The sequence below is a fragment of the Lepisosteus platostomus genome, chromosome 6, assembly GCF_059453375.1.
Source record: "Lepisosteus platostomus isolate fLepPlt1 chromosome 6, fLepPlt1.hap1, whole genome shotgun sequence".
Classification (NCBI taxonomy): Eukaryota; Metazoa; Chordata; class Actinopteri; order Semionotiformes; family Lepisosteidae; genus Lepisosteus; species Lepisosteus platostomus.
Genome location: NC_142616.1, coordinates 11,386,958 through 11,409,023, shown reverse-complemented (window position 1 = coordinate 11,409,023; position 22,066 = coordinate 11,386,958). Strand labels below are relative to the sequence as shown.

At 50.2% G+C, this 22,066-nt stretch overlaps 1 protein-coding gene across 3 annotated transcripts in view; it reads right to left on the bottom strand.

The window, feature by feature from the left end:
• Window positions 1-22,066, bottom strand: part of LOC148660340 (adenylate cyclase type 2) — a 37,946-nt gene extending 15,880 nt beyond the window's left edge. For all 3 annotated transcript variants that reach the window (XR_015939377.1, XM_088634219.1, XM_088634220.1), the window contains exons 1-12: window positions 21,452-22,066; window positions 20,792-20,989; window positions 17,715-17,876; window positions 15,430-15,579; window positions 14,669-14,814; window positions 12,900-13,011; window positions 12,319-12,446; window positions 11,619-11,777; window positions 5,776-5,932; window positions 5,121-5,276; window positions 1,504-1,535; window positions 909-971 (exon numbers count right to left, since the gene is read on the bottom strand). Coding sequence is in view for 2 of the 3 variants with exons in the window: in XM_088634219.1 (XP_088490345.1) it covers window positions 909-971; window positions 1,504-1,535; window positions 5,121-5,276; window positions 5,776-5,932; window positions 11,619-11,777; window positions 12,319-12,446; window positions 12,900-13,011; window positions 14,669-14,814; window positions 15,430-15,579; window positions 17,715-17,876; window positions 20,792-20,989; window positions 21,452-22,066 (2,078 nt within the window). In the remaining variant the exon portion in view is untranslated. The remainder of the gene's footprint in view (window positions 1-908; window positions 972-1,503; window positions 1,536-5,120; window positions 5,277-5,775; window positions 5,933-11,618; window positions 11,778-12,318; window positions 12,447-12,899; window positions 13,012-14,668; window positions 14,815-15,429; window positions 15,580-17,714; window positions 17,877-20,791; window positions 20,990-21,451) is intronic.

Sequence of the window (22,066 nt, the reverse complement as noted above, 5' to 3'; positions counted from 1 at the left end):
CACACTGACTGACTGGACACTCCAGTACATTAACACTGCACTGGGAGAGAGGGGTTCATAAAGACACACTGACTGACTGGACACTCCAGTACATTAACACTGCACTGAGAGAGAGGGGTTCATACAGACACACTGACTGGACACTCCAGTTCATTAACACTGCACTGAGAGAGAGGGGTTCATACAGACACACTGACTGACTGGACACTCCAGTACATTAACACTGCACTGAGAGAGAGGGGTTCATACAGACACACTGACTGACTGGACACTCCAGTACATTAACACTGCACTGAGAGAGAGGGGTTCATACAGACACACTGACTGACTGGACACTCCAGTACATTAACACTGCCCTGAGAGAGAGGGGTTCATACAGACACACTGACTGGACACTCCAGTACATTAACACTGCACTGAGAGAGAGGGGTTCATACAGACACACTGACTGACTGGACACTCCAGTACATTAACACTGCACTGAGAGAGAGGGGTTCATACAGACACACTGACTGGACACTCCAGTACACTAACACTGCACTGAGAGAGAGGGGTTCATACAGACACACTGACTGGACACTCCAGTACATTAACACTGCACTGAGAGAGAGGGGTTCATACAGACACACTGACTGGACACTCCAGTACATTAACACTGCACTGAGAGAGAGGGGTTCATACAGACACACTGACTGACTGGACACTCCAGTACATTAACAGTGCACTGAGAGAGAGGGGTTCATACAGACACACTGACTGACTGGACACTTCAGTACATTAACACTGCACTGAGAGAGAGGGGTTCATACAGACACACTGACTGAACACTCCAGTACATTAACACTGCACTGAGAGAGAGGGGTTCATACAGACACAGTATAATTAATGAATTATAAAGATTAACACACTCTTTGGGATCCAGACTCTCCACCTGTTCCAGCACTCCAGCCTCCAGGACCTGGGACTGAGTTCTGAGAGGACAAAACAAACTATAGTTAACACACCTGCTGCCTGCCTGTCTTATTAGTTCTCCATCTGTCTGCCTGCCTGTCAGTCTCTGTCCCCTCTTTCTCTCTGGCTCTGTCTGTCTCTCTTTATTTCTCTGTCTCTATCTCTATGCCTGTCTCTCTCGTTATTTTCTCCATCTGCTCACTTGCCTGTCTGTTTCTCTCTGTCTGCTTGTCTGTCTGTCTGTGCCTGTTTGTCTCTGCTTGTCTGTCTGTCTCTACCTGTCTGTCTGTCTGTGCCTGTCTGCCTGCCTGCCTGTCTGTCTGTCTGTCTGTCTCGGCTTGCCTGTCTCTGACTGGCCATGATGCTGCTGTGCTGTGCCCAGGTGTCCGACCAGAGGAGACCCTGCTGCCTGTGGTCACCTGTCTTACTGGATCAGCAGAGACAGACAGGTGGAGTCAGAAGGCCGATGGGACGGTCCTGCTCGCGGGAGACAGTCACTCTCACCTGAGTCACATTCCCATCTGCCTCAAGCAGGAGTGGAGAGCCTCTTACCTGTCCACAGCTCGGGGCCGAGTCAGAGCATCCTGTAGGAGACACAGGGCCACACTGACATCAGACAGTGAAGACAAACAGGTTATAGTAGGTAATATGAGACACTGACACACTGAGACCAGAGACTGACACTACATCAGGTAATATGAGACACGGACACACTGAGACCAGACACTGACGCTACATCAGGTAATATCAGACACTGACACACTGAGACCAGACACTGACACTACATCAGGTAATATGAGACACTGACACACTGAGACCAGACACTGACGCTACATCAGGTAATATCAGACACTGACACACTGAGACCAGACACTGACACTACATCAGGTAATATGAGACACTGACACACTGAGACCAGACACTGACGCTACATCAGGTAATATCAGACACTGACACACTGAGACCAGACACTGACACTACATCAGGTAATATGAGACACTGACACACTGAGACCAGACACTGACACTACATCAGGTAATATGAGACACTGACACACTGAGACCAGACACTGACACTACATCAGGTAATATCAGACACTGACACACTGAGACCAGACACTGACACTACATCAGGTAATATGAGACACTGACACACTGAGACCAGACACTGACACTACATCAGGTAATATGAGACACGGACACACTGAGACCAGACACTGACACTACATCAGGTAATATGAGACACTGACACACTGAGACCAGACACTGACACTACATCAGGTAATATCAGACACTGACACACTGAGACCAGACACTGACGCTACATCAGGTAATATCAGACACTGACACACTGAGACCAGACACTGACACTACATCAGGTAATATGAGACACTGACACACTGAGACCAGACACTGACGCTACATCAGGTAATATGAGACACTGACACACTGAGACCAGACACTGACACTACATCAGGTAATATCAGACACTGACACACTGAGGCCAGACACTGACACTACATCAGGTAATATGAGACACTGACACACTGAGGCCAGACACTGACACTACATCAGGTAATATGAGACACTGACACACTGAGACCAGACACTGACGCTACATCAGGTAATATGAGACACTGACACACTGAGACCAGACACTGACACTACATCAGGTAATATCAGACACTGACACACTGAGACCAGACACTGACGCTACATCAGGTAATATCAGACACTGACACACTGAGACCAGACACTGACACTACATCAGGTAATATGAGACACTGACACACTGAGACCAGACACTGACACTACATCAGGTAATATCAGACACTGACACACTGAGACCAGACACTGACACTACATCAGGTAATATGAGACACTGACACACTGAGACCAGACACTGACACTACATCAGGTAATATGAGACACGGACACACTGAGACCAGACACTGACACTACATCAGGTAATATGAGACACTGACACACTGAGACCAGACACTGACACTACATCAGGTAATATCAGACACTGACACACTGAGACCAGACACTGACGCTACATCAGGTAATATCAGACACTGACACACTGAGACCAGACACTGACACTACATCAGGTAATATGAGACACTGACACACTGAGACCAGACACTGACGCTACATCAGGTAATATGAGACACTGACACACTGAGACCAGACACTGACACTACATCAGGTAATATCAGACACTGACACACTGAGGCCAGACACTGACACTACATCAGGTAATATGAGACACTGACACACTGAGGCCAGACACTGACACTACATCAGGTAATATGAGACACTGACACACTGAGACCAGACACTGACACTACATCAGGTAATATGAGACACTGACACACTGAGACCAGACACTGACGCTACATCAGGTAATATGAGACACTGACACACTGAGACCAGACACTGACGCTACATCAGGTAATATCAGACACTGACACACTGAGACCAGACACTGACACTACATCAGGTAATATCAGACACTGACACACTGAGACCAGACACTGACGCTACATCAGGTAATATCAGACACTGACACACTGAGACCAGACACTGACACTACATCAGGTAATATGAGACACTGACACACTGAGACCAGACACTGACGCTACATCAGGTAATATGAGACACTGACACACTGAGACCAGACACTGACACTACATCAGGTAATATCAGACACTGACACACTGAGACCAGACACTGACGCTACATCAGGTAATATCAGACACTGACACACTGAGACCAGACACTGACACTACATCAGGTAATATGAGACACTGACACACTGAGACCAGACACTGACGCTACATCAGGTAATATGAGACACTGACACACTGAGACCAGACACTGACGCTACATCAGGTAATATCAGACACTGACACACTGAGACCAGACACTGACGCTACATCAGGTAATATCAGACACTGACACACTGAGACCAGACACTGACGCTACATCAGGTAATATGAGACACTGACACACTGAGACCAGACACTGACACTACATCAGGTAATATCAGACACTGACACACTGAGACCAGACACTGACGCTACATCAGGTAATATCAGACACTGACACACTGAGACCAGACACTGACACTACATCAGGTAATATGAGACACTGACACACTGAGACCAGACACTGACGCTACATCAGGTATTATGAGACACTGACACACTGAGACCAGACACTGACACTACATCAGGTAATATCAGACACTGACACACTGAGACCAGACACTGACACTACATCAGGTAATATCAGACACTGACACACTGAGACCAGACACTGACACTACATCAGGTAATATCAGACACTGACACACTGAGGCCAGACACTGACACTACATCAGGTAATATGAAACACTGACACACTGAGGCCAGACACTGACACTACATCAGGTAATATGAGACACTGACACACTGAGACCAGACACTGATGTAATACTGATGGAGCTCAGGACACTGTGGGAAACACTTCTTGTGTGTCTCCTGCACTGTGAGAAACACACCTAGTGTGTCTCCTTCAGTGTGGGAAACGCACCTCATGTGTCTCCTTCAGTGTGGGGAAATACACCCTGTGTGTCTCCTTCACTGTGAGAAACACACCTCGTGTGTCTCCTTCACTGTGGGAAATGCACCTCATGTGTCTCCTTAAGTGTGGGAAACGCACCTCGTGTGTCTCCTTCAGTGTGGTAAACGCACCTGGTGTGTCTCCTTCAGTGTGGGAAACGCACCTCGTGTGTCTCCTTCACTGTTGGAAACGCACCTCGTGTGTCTCCTTCAGTGTGGGAAACGCACCTCGTGTGTCTCCTTCAGTGTGGGAAGCGCACCTGGTGTGTCTCCTTCAGTGTGGGAAACGCACCTCGTGTGTCTCCTTCAGTGTGGGAAACGCACCTCGTGTGTCTCCTTCACTGTTGGAAACGCACCTCGTGTGTCTCCTTCAGTGTGGTAAACACACCTGGTGTGTCTCCTTCAGTGTGGGAAACGCACCTCGTGTGTCTCCTTCACTGTTGGAAACGCACCTCGTGTGTCTCCTTCAGTGTGGTAAACGCACCTGTGCAGTGAGTCAGCAGTGAAACACACACAGACAGTGATACAGACAGACAGTGAAGAGGCTGTGTCTCAGACTGACCATGCTGGGGCTGCTGTGAGAATCGCTGAAGTGCTCGAAGGGCTTGATGGTCTCCCAGGACTTCAGGTACTGGGACATGCGAAAAGAGGCTCTGAGATTCTTCCCACCGTGAGCAAAACCATCGGTTTGGACTCTCAGTGAGTTCTGATCCTGCTTCTGAGAGAGAGAGAGGGGTTAATACAGACACACTGACTGGACACTCCAGTACATTAACACTGCACTGAGAGAGAGGGGTTCATACAGACACACTGACTGACTGGACACTCCAGTCCATTAACACTGCACTGAGAGAGAGGGGTTCATACAGACACACTGACAGACTGGACACTCCAGTACATTAACACTGCACTGAGAGAGAGGGGTTCATACAGACACCCTGACTGACTGGACACACCAGTACATTAACACTGCACTGAGAGAGAGGGGTTCATACAGACACACTGACTGACTGGACACTCCAGGACATTAACACTGCACTGAGAGAGAGGGGTTCATACAGACACACTGACTGACTGGACACTCCAGTACATTAACACTGCACTGAGAGAGAGGGGTTCATACAGACACACTGACTGGACACTCCAGTACATTAACACTGCACTGAGAGAGAGGGGTTCATACAGACACACTGACAGCACTGAGAGGATGTTGATACCTCGGACTGTTTCAGTGACTCCCTGTCTCTCTGGGGATCGATGACAAGGAAGGTGTGTCTGCCCTGCAGATAGGGGTCTCTACTTGCCCCATGACCCTCCTCCACCTCAAACCTCTCCTGCAGGTGAGAGAGAGTCTCCTCTGTAATGTGCACCCTCCTGGAGAGAGAGAGAGACAGGCAGGCTGAGTACAGGCACTGTCACCCTCCTGGAGAGAGAGACAGACAGGCTGAGTACAGGCACTGTCACCCTCCTGGAGAGAGAGACAGACAGACAGGCTGAGTACAGACACTGTCACCCTCCTGGAGAGAGAGAGAGACAGACAGGCAGGCTGAGTACAGACACTGTCACCCTCCTGGAGAGAGAGACAGACAGGCAGGCTGAGTACAGACACTGTCACCCTCCTGGAGAGAGAGAGAGACAGGCAGGCTGAGTACAGGCACTGTCACCCTCCTGGAGAGAGAGACAGACAGGCTGAGTACAGGCACTGTCACCCTCCTGGAGAGAGAGACAGACAGACAGGCTGAGTACAGACACTGTCACCCTCCTGGAGAGAGAGAGAGACAGGCAGGCTGAGTACAGACACTGTCACCCTCCTGGAGAGAGAGACAGACAGGCTGAGTACAGACACTGTCACCCTCCTGGAGAGAGAGAGAGACAGGCAGGCTGAGTACAGGCACTGTCACCCTCCTGGAGAGAGATACAGACAGACAGGCTGAGTACAGGCACTGTGTCCCCTCCTGGAGAGAGAGACAGACAGACAGGCTGAGTACAGGCACTGTCACCCTCCTGGAGAGAGAGACAGACAGGCAGGCTGAGTACAGACACTGTGTCCCCTCCTGGAGAGAGAGACAGACAGACAGGCTGAGTACAGGCACTGTCACCCTCCTGGAGAGAGAGACAGACAGGCAGGCTGAGTACAGACACTGTCACCCTCCTGGAGAGAGAGAGAGACAGGCAGGCTGAGTACAGACACTGTCACCCTCCTGGAGAGAGAGAGAGACAGGCAGGCTGAGTACAGACACTGTCACCCTCCTGGAGAGAGAGAGAGACAGGCAGGCTGAGTACAGACACTGTCACCCTCCTGGAGAGAGAGACAGACAGACAGGCTGAGTACAGACACTGTCACCCTCCTGGAGAGAGAGACAGACAGGCAGGCTGAGTACAGACACTGTCACCCTCCTGGAGAGAGAGAGAGACAGACAGGCTGAGTACAGACACTGTCACCCTCCTGGAGAGAGAGACAGACAGGCTGAGTACAGGCACTGTCACCCTCCTGGAGAGAGAGACAGACAGGCTGAGTACAGACACTGTCACCCTCCTGGAGAGAGAGACAGACAGACAGGCTGAGTACAGACACTGTCACCCTCCTGGAGAGAGAGACAGACAGACAGGCTGAGTACAGACACTGTCACCCTCCTGGAGAGAGAGACAGACAGGCTGAGTACAGGCACTGTCACCCTCCTGGAGAGAGAGACAGACAGGCAGGCTGAGTACAGACACTGTCACCCTCCTGGAGAGAGAGACAGACAGGCAGGCTGAGTACAGACACTGTCACCCTCCTGGAGAGAGAGACAGACAGGCAGGCTGAGTACAGACACTGTCACCCTCCTGGAGAGAGAGAGAGACAGGCAGGCTGAGTACAGACACTGTCACCCTCCTGGAGAGAGAGACAGACAGGCTGAGTACAGGCACTGTCACCCTCCTGGAGAGAGAGACAGACAGGCTGAGTACAGACACTCTCACCCTCCTGGAGAGAGAGAGAGACAGACAGGCTGAGTACAGACACTGTCACCCTCCTGGAGAGAGAGACAGACAGGCTGAGTACAGGCACTGTCACCCTCCTGGAGAGAGAGACAGACAGGCTGAGTACAGACACTGTCACCCTCCTGGAGAGAGAGACAGACAGGCAGGCTGAGTACAGACACTGTCACCCTCCTGGAGAGAGAGAGAGACAGGCAGGCTGAGTACAGACACTGTCACCCTCCTGGAGAGAGAGACAGACAGACAGGCTGAGTACAGACACTGTCACCCTCCTGGAGAGAGAGACAGACAGGCTGAGTACAGGCACTGTCACCCTCCTGGAGAGAGAGACAGACAGGCAGGCTGAGTACAGACACTGTCACCCTCCTGGAGAGAGAGACAGGCAGGCTGAGTACAGACACTGTCACCCTCCTGGAGAGAGAGACAGACAGGCTGAGTACAGGCACTGTCACCCTCCTGGAGAGAGAGACAGACAGACAGGCTGAGTACAGGCACTGTCACCCTCCTGGAGAGAGAGACAGACAGACAGGCTGAGTACAGACACTGTCACCCTCCTGGAGAGAGAGACAGACAGACAGGCTGAGTACAGGCACTGTCACCCTCCTGGAGAGACAGACAGACAGGCTGAGTACAGGCACTGTCACCCTCCTGGAGAGAGAGACAGACAGACAGGCTGAGTACAGACACTGTCACCCTCCTGGAGAGAGAGACAGACAGGCAGGCTGAGTACAGACACTCTCACCCTCCTGGAGAGAGAGACAGACAGGCAGAGTACAGGCACTGTCACCCTCCTGGAGAGAGAGACAGACAGACAGGCTGAGTACAGACACTGTCACCCTCCTGGAGAGAGAGACAGACAGGCAGGCTGAGTACAGACACTCTCACCCTCCTGGAGAGAGAGACAGACAGACAGGCTGAGTACAGACACTGTCACCCTCCTGGAGAGAGAGACAGACAGGCAGGCTGAGTACAGACACTCTCACCCTCCTGGAGAGAGAGACAGACAGGCTGAGTACAGGCACTGTCACCCTCCTGGAGAGAGAGACAGACAGGCAGGCTGAGTACAGACACTGTCACCCTCCTGGAGAGAGAGACAGACAGGCAGGCTGAGTACAGACACTGTCACCCTCCTGGAGAGAGAGAGAGACAGGCAGGCTGAGTACAGACACTGTCACCCTCCTGGAGAGAGAGACAGACAGGCTGAGTACAGGCACTGTCACCCTCCTGGAGAGAGAGACAGACAGACAGGCTGAGTACAGACACTGTCACCCTCCTGGAGAGAGAGACAGACAGGCTGAGTACAGGCACTGTCACCCTCCTGGAGAGAGAGACAGACAGACAGGCTGAGTACAGACACTGTCACCCTCCTGGAGAGAGAGACAGACAGGCTGAGTACAGGCACTGTCACCCTCCTGGAGAGAGAGACAGACAGGCTGAGTACAGGCACTGTCACCCTCCTGGAGAGAGAGACAGACAGGCAGGCTGAGTACAGACACTGTCACCCTCCTGGAGAGAGAGACAGACAGGCAGGCTGAGTACAGACACTGTCACCCTCCTGGAGAGAGAGAGAGACAGGCAGGCTGAGTCAAGACACTCTCACCCTCCTGGAGAGAGAGACAGACAGGCAGGCTGAGTACAGACACTCTCACCCTCCTGGAGAGAGAGACAGACAGGCTGAGTACAGACACTGTCACCCTCCTGGAGAGAGAGACAGACAGGCTGAGTACAGACACTGTCACCCTCCTGGAGAGAGAGACAGACAGGCAGGCTGAGTACAGACACTGTCACCCTCCTGGAGAGAGAGAGACAGGCAGGCTGAGTACAGACACTCTCACCCTCCTGGAGAGAGAGACAGACAGGCAGGCTGAGTACAGACACTGTCACCCTCCTGGAGAGAGAGAGAGACAGGCAGGCTGAGTACAGACACTCTCACCCTCCTGGAGAGAGAGACAGACAGACAGGCTGAGTACAGACACTGTCAGCCTCCTGGAGAGAGAGACAGACAGGCAGGCTGAGTACAGACACTGTCAGCCTCCTGGAGAGAGATACAGACAGGCAGGCTGAGTACAGACACTGTCACCCTCCTGGAGAGAGAGACAGACAGGCAGGCTGAGTACAGACACTGTCACCCTCCTGGAGAGAGAGACAGACAGGCAGGCTGAGTACAGACACTGTCACCCTCCTGGAGAGAGACATACTTAAGTTTGAAGAGTGTTTCTATATCTTAATCAGTTGCTAATTGAAAACTCTTTATGTTAGTATTGCTGAGTTCGGACAGTGAGTGCTGTAGAGTGATTTATTGGAGTAGTTGTCAAGTAGTTGTGGAGTACTGATGTGGAAGCTGGGCAGTACTGATGTAGTAGCTGTGTAGATGTAATGTAGTAGTGGTGGAGTACTGATGTATTAGTTGTGGAGTACTAATGGGGAGTACTGGCGAAGAAGTTGTGTGGTACTGATGTAGTATGTGTGTAGTATTTGTGTAGTACTGGTATAGTAGTTGTGTAGTAAGGTGCCCAGTACATGTGCATCTCCTGGGGTGTCAAGTGCTCAGCAGGGGTAGTTTGAGCAGGTGTTCAACAGGGGTAGTTTGAGCAAGTGTTCAGCAGGGGTAGTGTGAGCAGGTGTTCAGCAGGGGTAGTTTGAGCAAGTGTTCAGCAGGGGTAGTGTGAGCAGGTGTTCAGCAGGGGTAGTTTGAGCAGGTGTTCAGCAGGGGTAGTGTGAGCAGGTGTTCAGCAGGGGTAGTTTGAGCAGATGTTCAGTAGAGGTAGTTTGAGCAGATGTTCAGTAGGGGTAGTTTGAGCAGATGCTCAGTAGAGGTAGTTTGAGCAGATGTTCAGTAGGGGTAGTTTGAGCAGGTGTTCAGGAGCTGCAGTGAGGTAACAGTGTCAGTGTGCAGCAGATATGTAGTAGCTGTGTAGTAATTTAGCAGCAGTGATTAGCAAGCAGCCACATCACATATCACCCTGCAGCTCACCAACAGCCCACTGGGGCTCAGTGTTATTCTGGCCAGTACCTGGGTGGGAGACTCCTGGGAGAGGTGTTAGTGGACCAGTAGGGGGCGCTCACCCTGCGGTCTGTGGGGGTCCTAATGCCCCAGTACAGTGATGGGGACACTAGACTGTAAACAGGCGCTGTCCTTCGGATAAGATGTAAAACTGGGGTCCTGCCTCTCTGTGGTCAGTCAAGACCCCAGGGTGTCTCTCAGAAAGAGTAGGGGTGTGACCCCAGTGTCCTGGACAGACTCCCCCTGGTCTTTACCAGTCATGGCCTCCTGATCACCCCCCTCTCTGAACTGGCCTCATCACTCTGCTCTCCTCCCCACTGAGAGCAGGTGTGTGGGGAGCGTTCTGGCGCACTATGGCTGCCGTCGCATCATCCAGGTGGGGCTGGACACTGGGGGTGGGTGGAGGGGATCCCCATTACCTGTAAAATGCTTTGAGTGGAGTGTCTAGAAAAGAGCTATATACTGTAAGTGTAAGCAATTATTATTATGACTATGGTTTACATACAGACACAGAAACGTACAAAACACACGATCCGTACACTGAAGATGGATATAATATCATGTAAGGGACACAGACCCATACAGTAGACATTCATGTCACTCCCCTGCTACGTGCTGTACTGAGCTGACTGTGATTCCCCAGGGACGTGCGGACAGGAGGAGCACCCCACAGGTCCCCCTATGCAGATAACGGGTGCACAGGGGTGACTTGTTGTTGGGGTGACATCCACTGTGATTCAAGCTAGCACCCCAGAGCCGGAGCGCCCCTTCCTGCACCTCTGTGATATCTCGTTCTGGGGTGCCTGTCCCTCCCGGGGCAAGGCAGCTGGAGGGCAGGTTTGGTGGTGTGTGTGTGTGTGTGTGTGTGTGTGTGTGTGTGTTGTGTGTATATGGGGTGTGTGGTGTGTGCAGTGTATGTTCCGTGTGTGATGTGCATGGCATGTGTGTGGCCCGTGTGTGGCCCGTGTGTGGCCCGTGTGTGGCCCATGTGTGGCCCGTGTGTGGCCCATGTGTGGCCCGTGTGTGGCGTGTGTGTGGCACTTGCGCGCCAGAGACACAGGAGGAGGGCACACTCACCCAGGCAGGCCCCCAGACTCCATGTGATTGGCCAGGGTGACGTCATGTGACCAGACATCGTACTGCCACTTTTGTAGACCGATTACACCACAGAGCACGTTGCCTGAGTGCACTCCCACTCGCATGTTGATGTCCACTCCTGTGGCCTCACGTAGCTTACTGAGAGACACAATACAGACACACTGACTGGACACTCCAGTACATTAACACTGCACTGAGAGAGAGGGGTTCATACAGACACACTGACTGACTGGACACTCCAGTACATTAACACTGCACTGAGAGAGAGGGGTTCATACAGACACACTGACTGACTGGACACTCCAGTACATGAACACTGCACTGAGAGAGAGGGGTTTATACAGACACACTGACTGGACACTCCAGTACATTAACACTGCACTAAGAGAGAGGGGTTCATACAGACACACTGACTGACTGGACACTCCAGTACATTAACACTGCACTGAGAGAGAGGGGTTCATACAGACACACTGACTGGACACTCCAGTACATTAACACTGCACTGAGAGAGAGGGGTTCATACAGACACACTGACAGCACTGAGAGGATGTTGATACCTCGGACTGTTTCAGTGACTCCCAGTGGATAAATGTGTGTATTGTGGTGTGTATGACAATCTTTGACCCTGTCAGTGTGTGCTTGTATGTGAGACTGTATGAACAGCAGGGGCACTGACCTGATAGCAGTACACATGTCCAGGCCCATCTGAACACAGTTCTGGGCATGGCCAGGGATGGGGTCCGGCAGTCCAGACACACAGTAATAACAATCTCCCAGAATCTTAATTCGCAGACATTCATTTTTCTGCCAGGAGAGAGAGGCATTAATACAAACTGACTGACTGGACACTCCAGTACATTAACACTGCACTGAGAGAGAGGGGTTCATACAGACACACTGACTGACTGGACACTCCAGTACATTAACACTGCACTGAGAGAGAGGGGTTCATACAGACACACTGACTGACTGGACACTCCAGTACATTAACACTGCACTGAGAGAGAGGGGTTCATACAGACACACTGACTGGACACTCAAGTACATTAACACTGCACTGAGAGAAAGGGGTTCATACAGACACACTGACTGGACACTCCAGTACATTAACACTGCACTGAGAGAGAGGGGTTCATACAGACACACTGACTGAGTGGACATTGCAAATAAAAACACCCTAGCAGGAAACACGGTGAGAGCGAGAGGGGACAGAGGGGACAGTGATGTTTTAATTTTTTAACAGTGAAGTGTTCTCACCTTAGCAATGTCATCAAATTTCCCAAACAGCTTGTTGAGCACGGCCACAAGCTCCTGTGGCGTACAGGTGCTGGCCAGACTGGTGAAGCCAACGATGTCAGCATAGAGAATACTGAGACAGAGAGGGGTTAATACAGACCCTGAAGCCCACAGGAGCACTACAGTTTTGTGGTATTAGTGTAGTGTAACAGCATTTCAGTGTGCATCAGTGTGAATCAGTGTGCATAAAAGTGAAACAGTGTCTCAGGGTGAATCAGTGTGTCTCGGTGTGAATCAGTGTGTCTCAATGTGCATAAGTGTGAATCGGTGTCTCAATGTGCATAAGTGTGAATCAGTGTCTCAGTGTGAATCAGTGTCTCAGCATGCATAAGTGTGAATCAGTGTGAATGGGTGTCTCAGTGTGAATCAGTGTCTCAGGGTGCATAAGTGTGAATCGGTGTGAATGGGTGTCTCATTGTGCATAAATGTGAATCAGTGTCAAAGTGTGCATAAGTGTGAATCAGTGTCTCAGTGTGAATCAGTGTCTAAATGTGCATAAGTGTGAATCAGTGTCTCAGTGTGCAGAGTGTGAATCGGTGTCTCAGTGTGAATCTGTGTCTAAGTGTGCATACATGTGAATCAGTGTCTCAGTGTGCATAAGTGTGAAGCAGTTTCTCATTGTGCATAAATGTGAATCAGTGTTTCAGTGTGAATCTGTGTCTAAGTGTGCATAAGTGTGAATCAGTGTCTCAGTGTGCATAAGTGTGAATCAGTGTTTCAGTGTGCATAAGTGTAGATCAGTGTGTCATTGTTCATAAATGTGAATCAGTGTCTCAGTGTGAATCAGTGTCTCAGTGTGCATAAATGTGAATCAGTTTGAATCAGTGTCTCAGTGTGAATCTGTGTCTAAGTGTGCATAAGTGTGAATCAGTGTCTCAGTGTGCACAAATATGAACCAGTGTGAATCAGTGTCTCGGTGTGCATAAGTGTGAATCAGTGTCTCAGTGTGCATCAGTGTGAATCAGTGTCTCAGCTTGCATAAGTGTGCATTAGTGTCTCACTGTGAATCAGAGTGTTTCAGTGTGTTGGTGTGAATCAGTGTGTCTCAGTGTGCATAAATGTGAATCAGTGTGCATAAGTGTGAATCAGTGTCTCAGTGTGAATCAATGTGAATCAGTGTCTCAGTCTGAATCAGTGTCACACTGTGTCTCGGGGTGTCTCAGGGTGTCTCAGGGTGTCCCATTGTGTATCAGTGTGTATCACTGTGACTCAGTATGACTCAGTGTGTCTCAGGGTCTCTCAGGGTGTCCCAAGGTGTCCCAAGGTGTCCCAGGGGGTATCAGTGTTTATCAGTGTATCAGGGTGTTTGTGGGTATTAGGGTTTCAGTGGGTATCAGTGTATCTGCGGGAGTCAGGGGTATCAGTGGGTCTGTGGGTATCAGTGTGTCAGTGGGAATCAGGGTATCTGTGGGTATGAGGGTATCAGTGGGTATCTGTGGGAATCAGGGGTGTCAGGGTGTCAGTGGATATCTGTGGGAATCAGGGGTATCAGTGTGTCTGTGGGTATTTGTGGGACTTAGGGGTATCGGTGTGTCTGTGGGTATCTGTGAGAATCAGGGGTATCAGTGTGTCTGTAGATATCAGGGTGTCAGTGGGTATCAGTGCATCTGTGGGTATCAGTGTGTCTGTGGGTATCTGTGGGAATCAGGGGTATCAGTGTGTCTGTAGATATCAGGGTGACAGTGGGTATCTTTGGGACTCTGGGGTGTCAGGGGGCCCCAGTAGGGTACCTGACATCCTTGTGCTGCCGGATGTACAGGCTGTGGAAGTGGTTGGGGCTCTCTTTGTCATTCTGGCTCTCCCTCAGACGACGGATAATCTCCGACTTCATCTCCATGGCGATGTACCGCGGCAACACGGAGAGGAGGAGGTGTTCCTGGGAGAGTCACCAAGGAAACAAAAAAACCACAATAAGAACACACGTGATGTTAGCATGTCTGTGTGTCGTTACAATATCCCTGTGTACCTGTGTACTAGCGTGTCACTGTGTACTCAGTGTGTTTGTCACTAACGTGTCACTGCATACTCAGTGTGCATTACCAGTGCGTCACTGTGTACTCAGTGTGTGTGTCTCACTAATGTGTCACTGTGTACTCACTAGCGTTTCACTATGCACTCAGTGTGTGTATCACAAGAGTGCCTCTGTATACTCAGTGTGTGTATCACAAGAGTGCCTCTGTATACTCAATGTGAATGTGTCACTATTGTGTCAGTGTGTATTCAGTGTGTGTGTCACTAGTGTGTCAGTGTGTATTCAGTGTGTGTGTCACTAGCGTGTCAGTGTGTCCTCAGTGTGTGTGTCACCAGCGTGTCAGTGTGCACACAGTGTGTGTGTCACTATAATGTCACTGTGTACTCAGTGTGTGTCACTAGTGTTTCACTGTGCACTCAGTTTGTGTATCACAAGAGTGCCACTGTATACGCAGTGTGAATGTGTCACTAGTGTGTCAGTGTGTACTCAGTGTGTGTGTGTCACTTGCATGTGTTTTACCTGCTGGCGCTTCTCGTACACCAGCTGAAGGCGAACCTCATCAAACCTCTCTGCTTCCCTCTTCGATTTCCGACGCGCCTTCTCTGTCAGTGCCAGGTGAAAACCTCCAACCAGATTGGCACAGAGGAATACCACTGCATTGGCTACCAGCTGAGAGACACAGAGAGACAGACTGACTGGACACTCCAGTACATTAAAACTGCACTGAGAGAGGGGTTCATACAGACACACTGACTGGACACTCCAGTACATTAACACTGCACTGAGAGAGAGGGGTTCATACAGACACACTGACTGACTGGACACTCCAGTACATTAACACTGCACTGAGAGAGAGGGGTTCATACAGACACACTGACTGACTGGACACTCCAGTACATTAACACTGCACTGAGAGAGAGGGGTTCATACAGACACACTGACTGGACACTTCAGTACAATAACACTGCACTGAGAGAGAGGGGTTCATACAGACACACTGACTGACTGGACACTCCGGTACATTAACACTGCACTGAGAGAGAGGGGTTAATATAGACACACTGACTGGACACTCCAGTCCATTAACACTGCACTGAGAGAGAGGGGTTCATACAGACACACTGACTGGACACTTCAGTACAATAACACTGCACTGAGAGAAACAAAGCACTGTAGTCATTAGCTACATTATTACTTGTTTTATAATCAGAGATAAATAAAGGAACAGCTCATTTCCCTGCAGGAACAATGTCTATTTCATAAAGATCCTTCTCTCTAATTTGCAGATTATTTGCATTTAACCTTTCAATGTTTTACAAATTCCAGTAATCACAAAACATACAGAGGGAAGTAAAATGCACTGAGACACACGAAAGATATAAACAACAACAACAACATCACTTCACTGTCCCTTTACAATCTCTTGCATCAGGAATGTGTCTTTTCACAGACCCCAGCTTGCTCTCCATGAGACACACAGACAGGGAGAGAAGCTGGGGGTCAGAGCGCAGGGTCAGCCATTTATACAGCACCCCTGGAGAAGCTGGGGTTCAGGGCCTCGCTCAGGGGCCCAGCGGAGTAGGATTCCTCTGCCGGCCGCGGGATTCGAACCGGCAACCTCCCAGCCACAGGCGCAGATCCTGAGCCCGCGAGCCAGCGCTCCGCCCCAAAGAAAACTCATGGAGACAGCTGGATTTGAACACCTGACCTCAGGGTTATAAGTCAATCACTTAAGCCATCACGCCACTGATGCTAACCAGTCAAATGCAGTAACACAAAGATGTAACTAGTCAAGCACACTGACACATACAGACACAATCAAACACACTCTGACGGACAGAAACACAACCAGTCAAACACTAACACAAACAGATATAGCCAAGTCAAACACAGACACAGACATAACCAGACAAACACACTAAGCCAAACACAGACATAACTAGCCAAACACACTGATACACATGTAGACATACTGTCACGTAGTCTACTGTCTACACACGTAGACATAACTAGTCAAACATACTGAGACACACACATATATAACCCGTCAAACACACCAACACAAATAGACATAACCAGTCAAACATACTGAGACACAAACAGAAATACCTAGTGGAACAAACTGAGACACAGACAAATATAACCCATCAAACACACTGGCACACACAAAGACATAACCAATTAAACACAGTGAGACACTAACACAGACATAACTAATCAAACACACTGAGATGCACACAGATATAACCAGTCAAACAAGTCAACCACACTGAGAAGCACACACAGACATAACCAGTCAAATTCTCGGAGACACAAACACAGACATAACTAGTCAAAACCCTGAGACACACAGAGATGCACAAATCATTGACCTATACATTTCTGATCACAAAGCTGTATTCATTGATGTCTGTATCCCTCTTTCTTCAGCGAGATGTAAATGCACTAACAGTGCTCCTCTCCATGGTACACCCCCGAACTTCGCAATCTGAAACTAGCTGGAGCACAAAAATCCGGCCTAGTGGTGCACATTCAGGGGTATAACGAACACCTACAAGTCTAATTGGCCTGAGCTACAGACCAATCTCTACTTTACCATGTCTATCGAAGGTTTTAGGACGTGTGGGTGCACATTGGCTACAGGCACGTATGACATTTAATGACATGTTTCACAGCACTCAGACTGCTCGTCAGGGTAGTGAATGATTTACTTATTGCCCCTGATTCGGGGAGCTGGGAGCTGTGGACCTGTGGAGCTGGGAGCTGTGGGGCTGTGGAGCTGTGGAGCTGGATGGGCCCAGTACCTGCACAGCGAGGTCCGGAGTCTTGGGGCTGCGGACGGGCACGAACACGCTGATGATGAGCACGTGGGAGAGCGAGGTGCCGACGCCGAACAGCAGGGCCCAGGAGAGAGACAGGGGCAGCACGGTGTAGAGGGACAGGGACAGGAATGTGAAGAGCGCCACCTGCAGGCGACAGGGGGAGAGTTTCACTGGGGGTGCTGCTCATGAGAGTCTCACCCACAGAGCACCTCCGAAGTGTCACAGAGACTCGGAGAGAGACAGAGAGACAGACAGAGGGAGAGAGAGAGAGAGAGTATTAAAGTATTGGCTGCACCTAAAAACAGCGACCAACATTCCTACCACTACAAGGCCCTGCTGAGCCAAGAGCTGAGCCCAGAGAAGAGCCCCCTGAGCCAGCTGGTCCTGAGGCTCACTGACACCCGCCAGACAACACATACACACAGCACTGCCTGACCCACTCACACTCACACACACACTCACACTCACACTCACACTCACACTCACACTCACACTACCTCACCCACTGGGACACACAAACAGACAGAGAGAAGCCAAGAGCTGAGCCCAGAGAAGGGCCCCCTGAGCCAGCTGGTCCTGAGGCTCACTGACCTGAGCCACACCGACACTAACCAGCCTCAGGACAGCACTGCTAGAATCAAGCACATCACTGCACAGATCACACAGCCATATCTCACACACTGGGACACACACACACAAACACAACATAAACTGGAATGCTACAGAACCTTAAACAGACAATACACACTAGCTGAATATTTGACCAAAATAAAAAATAACAAACAGAAACAGACCCTGACGAAGTACAGGCTCAGTGACCACAGCCTTGTCACAGACACTGGACACAGGCAGACCTGGCTGTCTAGAGAGGACAGGCTGTGCTCCCACTGCCAGCGGGGAGAAATAGAGACAGAGGTGCACTTCCTACTGCACTGTGACAGATACTCTGGGATTAGAGAAACATTCTTCCCCTAATTCAGAAATCTAGTCCCAGAGTTCCCACACCTGCCAGAATCACAACAGGTCCCAATCCTACTGGGAGAGGGAGGAAAAGTGAGCCTGTCTCACAACAATAATAATAATACAGTGTGTGATCTCCTGTCGCAGCCTGAGGAACAGACAGTGAGCCTGTCTCTCAATAATAATAATACAGTGTGTGATCTCCTGTCCCAGCCTGAGGAACAGACTGAGGCTGTCTCTCAATAATAATAATACAGTGTGTGATCTCCTGTCACAGCCTGAGGAACAGACAGTGAGCCTGTCTCTCAATAATAATAATACAGTGTGATCTCCTGTCACAGCCTGAGGAACAGTGAGCTTCTCTCAATAATAATAATACAGTGTGTGATCTCCTGTCACAGCCTGAGGAACAGACAGTGAGCCTGTCTCTCAATAATAATAATACAGTGTGATCTCCTGTCACAGCCTGAGGAACAGTGAGCTTGTCTCAATAATAATAATACAGTGTGTGATCTCCTGTCACAGTCTGAGGAACAGACAGTGAGCCTGTCTCTCAATAATAATAATACAGTGTGTGATCTCCTGTCACAGCCTGAGGAACAGACAGTGAGCCTGTCTCTCAATAATAATAATACAGTGTGTGATCTCATGTCACAGCCTGAGGAACAGACAGTGAGCCTGTCTCTCAATAATAATACAGTGTGTGATCTCCTGTCACAGCCTGAGGAACAGACAGTGAGCCTGTCTCTCAATAATAATAATAATACAGTGTGTGATCTCATGTCACAGCCTGAGGAACAGACAGTGAGCCTGTCTCTCAATAATAATAATACAGTGTGTGATCTCCTGTCACAGTCTGAGGAACAGACAGTGAGCCTGTCTCTCAATAATAATAATACAGTGTGTGATCTCCTGTCCCAGCCTGAGGAACAGACAGTGAGCCCGTCTCTCAATAATAATAATACAGTGTGTGATCTTGTGTCACAGCCTGAGGAACAGATAGTGAGCCTGTCTCTCAATAATAATAATACAGTGTGTGATCTCCTGTCACAGCCTGAGGAACAGACAGTGAGCCTGTCTCTCAATAATAATAATACAGTGTGTGATCTCCTGTCACAGCCTGAGGAACAGACAGTGAGCCTGTCTCTCAATAATAATAATACAGTGTGTGATCTCCTGTCACAGCCTGAGGAACAGTGAGCCTGTCTCTCAATCATAATAATACAGTGTGTGATCTCCTGTCACAGCCTGAGGAACAGACAGTGAGCCTGTCTCTCAATAATAATAATACAGTGTGTGATCTCCTGTCACAGCCTGAGGAACAGACAGTGAGCCTGTCTCTCAATAATAATAATACAGTGTGTGATCTCCTGTCACAGCCTGAGGAACAGTGAGCCTGTCTCTCAATCATAATAATACAGTGTGTGATCTCCTGTCACAGCCTGAGGAACAGACAGTGAGCCTGTCTCTCAATAATAATAATACAGTGTGTGATCTCCTGTCACAGCCTGAGGAACAGACAGTGAGCCTGTCTCTCAATAATAATAATACAGTGTGTGAACTCCTGTCACAGCCTGAGGAACAGACAGTGAGCCTGTCTCTCAATAATAATAATACAGTGTGTGATCTCCTGTCACAGCCTGAGGAACAGACAGTGAGCCTGTCTCTCAATAATAATAATACAGTGTGTGAACTCCTGTCACAGCCTGAGGAACAGACAGTGAGCCTGTCTCTCAATAATGACTATATTGTAAATGTCTGTGGATTTTTGTTTGATGTTAATTGTAATTGTTTTGCTTTGGCATCGCTCATGCCAATAAAATTTAATTGAATTGAATTGACTGGGAGAGAGACTAGGGGAGAGACTGGGAGAGAGATGGAGAGAGACAGAGACTGGGAGAGAGAGACAGAGAGAAAGAGACAGGGACAAAGACCTGAAAGAGAGAGACAGGGAGAGAAACAGAGAGAGAGGCAAGGAGATAGATGGACAGGGAAAGAGAAAGAGAGAGACAGGGAGAGACACAGACAGACAGGCAGACAGACAGACAGAAACAGACACGAGAGACAGACACACAGAGAGGCAGGAGAGCTGTACAGACCTGATCCCAGGCGGAGACAGGACCTCCTGTGAAGGTGAAGACGATGCCGATGACGTACAGGCAGATCCAGACGGACAGCGCCAGCCCCCCGCCACAGCGCCGCACCACAGGAAGCCAGGGCAGAGCCAGCAGCAGGGCCACACTGAGACACAGACACACACACACCACCGCCAGCGCCCCCACATGGTCACCGACGCTCTGACACACACACACACACAGAGACAGAGGGGTTAATACAGACAAAGGGAAGACTGACAGTCTGATCAGACACACTCAGACACACACACTCACCAGAATACACACACACTGAAAAGAACACACACACACACACTGTACACTGACCAGTCCAGACACAATGACCAGCGGTGACGCTCTGACACACACACACACACACACACACACACTGTACACTGACCAGTCCAGACACAATGACCAGCGGCGACGCTCTGACACACACACACACACACACACACTGTACACTGACCAGTCCAGACACAATGACTAGCGGCGACGCTCTGACACACACACACACACACTGTACACTGACCAGTCCAGACACAATGACCAGCGGCGACGCTCTGACACACACACACACACACACACACACACTGTACACTGACCAGTCCAGACACAATGACCAGCAGCGACACTCTGCCTCACCCTCTGCGTGCAGACGAAGATGAGGATGATGATGATGCAGAACCCGATGGTCAGCACCAGTCCGGACACCATCATGGGGGTCTCCCCCACGCAGCGAAGACACCCGCGGGACAGCACCCTGAAAACGCCACAGCGCCCGCAGAACCCCCTGCCCCCCGCCCCCCCTGCACCCCGACCCCGACCCCAGGCCCGGGGTGCCCCCCCGGCCTGCAGCGCTGTGTCCCTGCTGCTCCGGGGGACCGGGGATAGGGAGGGTGTCCTTTCGGTGTGGTGGGGTGCCTGCGCCCCAACATTCTCAGAATTACTGAGGTGCCCGAGTTCAAATTGCTCCACGGGACCCCCCTGTGACCCCATGACCCTGGAGATTTCGAGGTCCCTTTTCTCTGCTTGACCTGCAGAACTGTCTTCGTTTTGGGGGGCACCACTGTCACCCTGCACCCCGCTGTTGGCTTGGATGTCCCCTGGCACAGCGGGAGGGTCCAGGCTGTTGGAGCCAGGGGTGTTGGGGTGACCACCAGGTTTGTCTCTGGGATCCGAGTTGTGTTCTACAGTTTTGGGGTCTACCCCAATTTGGTGGGCCCCCTCCCTCTGCCCATCATGGGGTTCTGCTGGCAT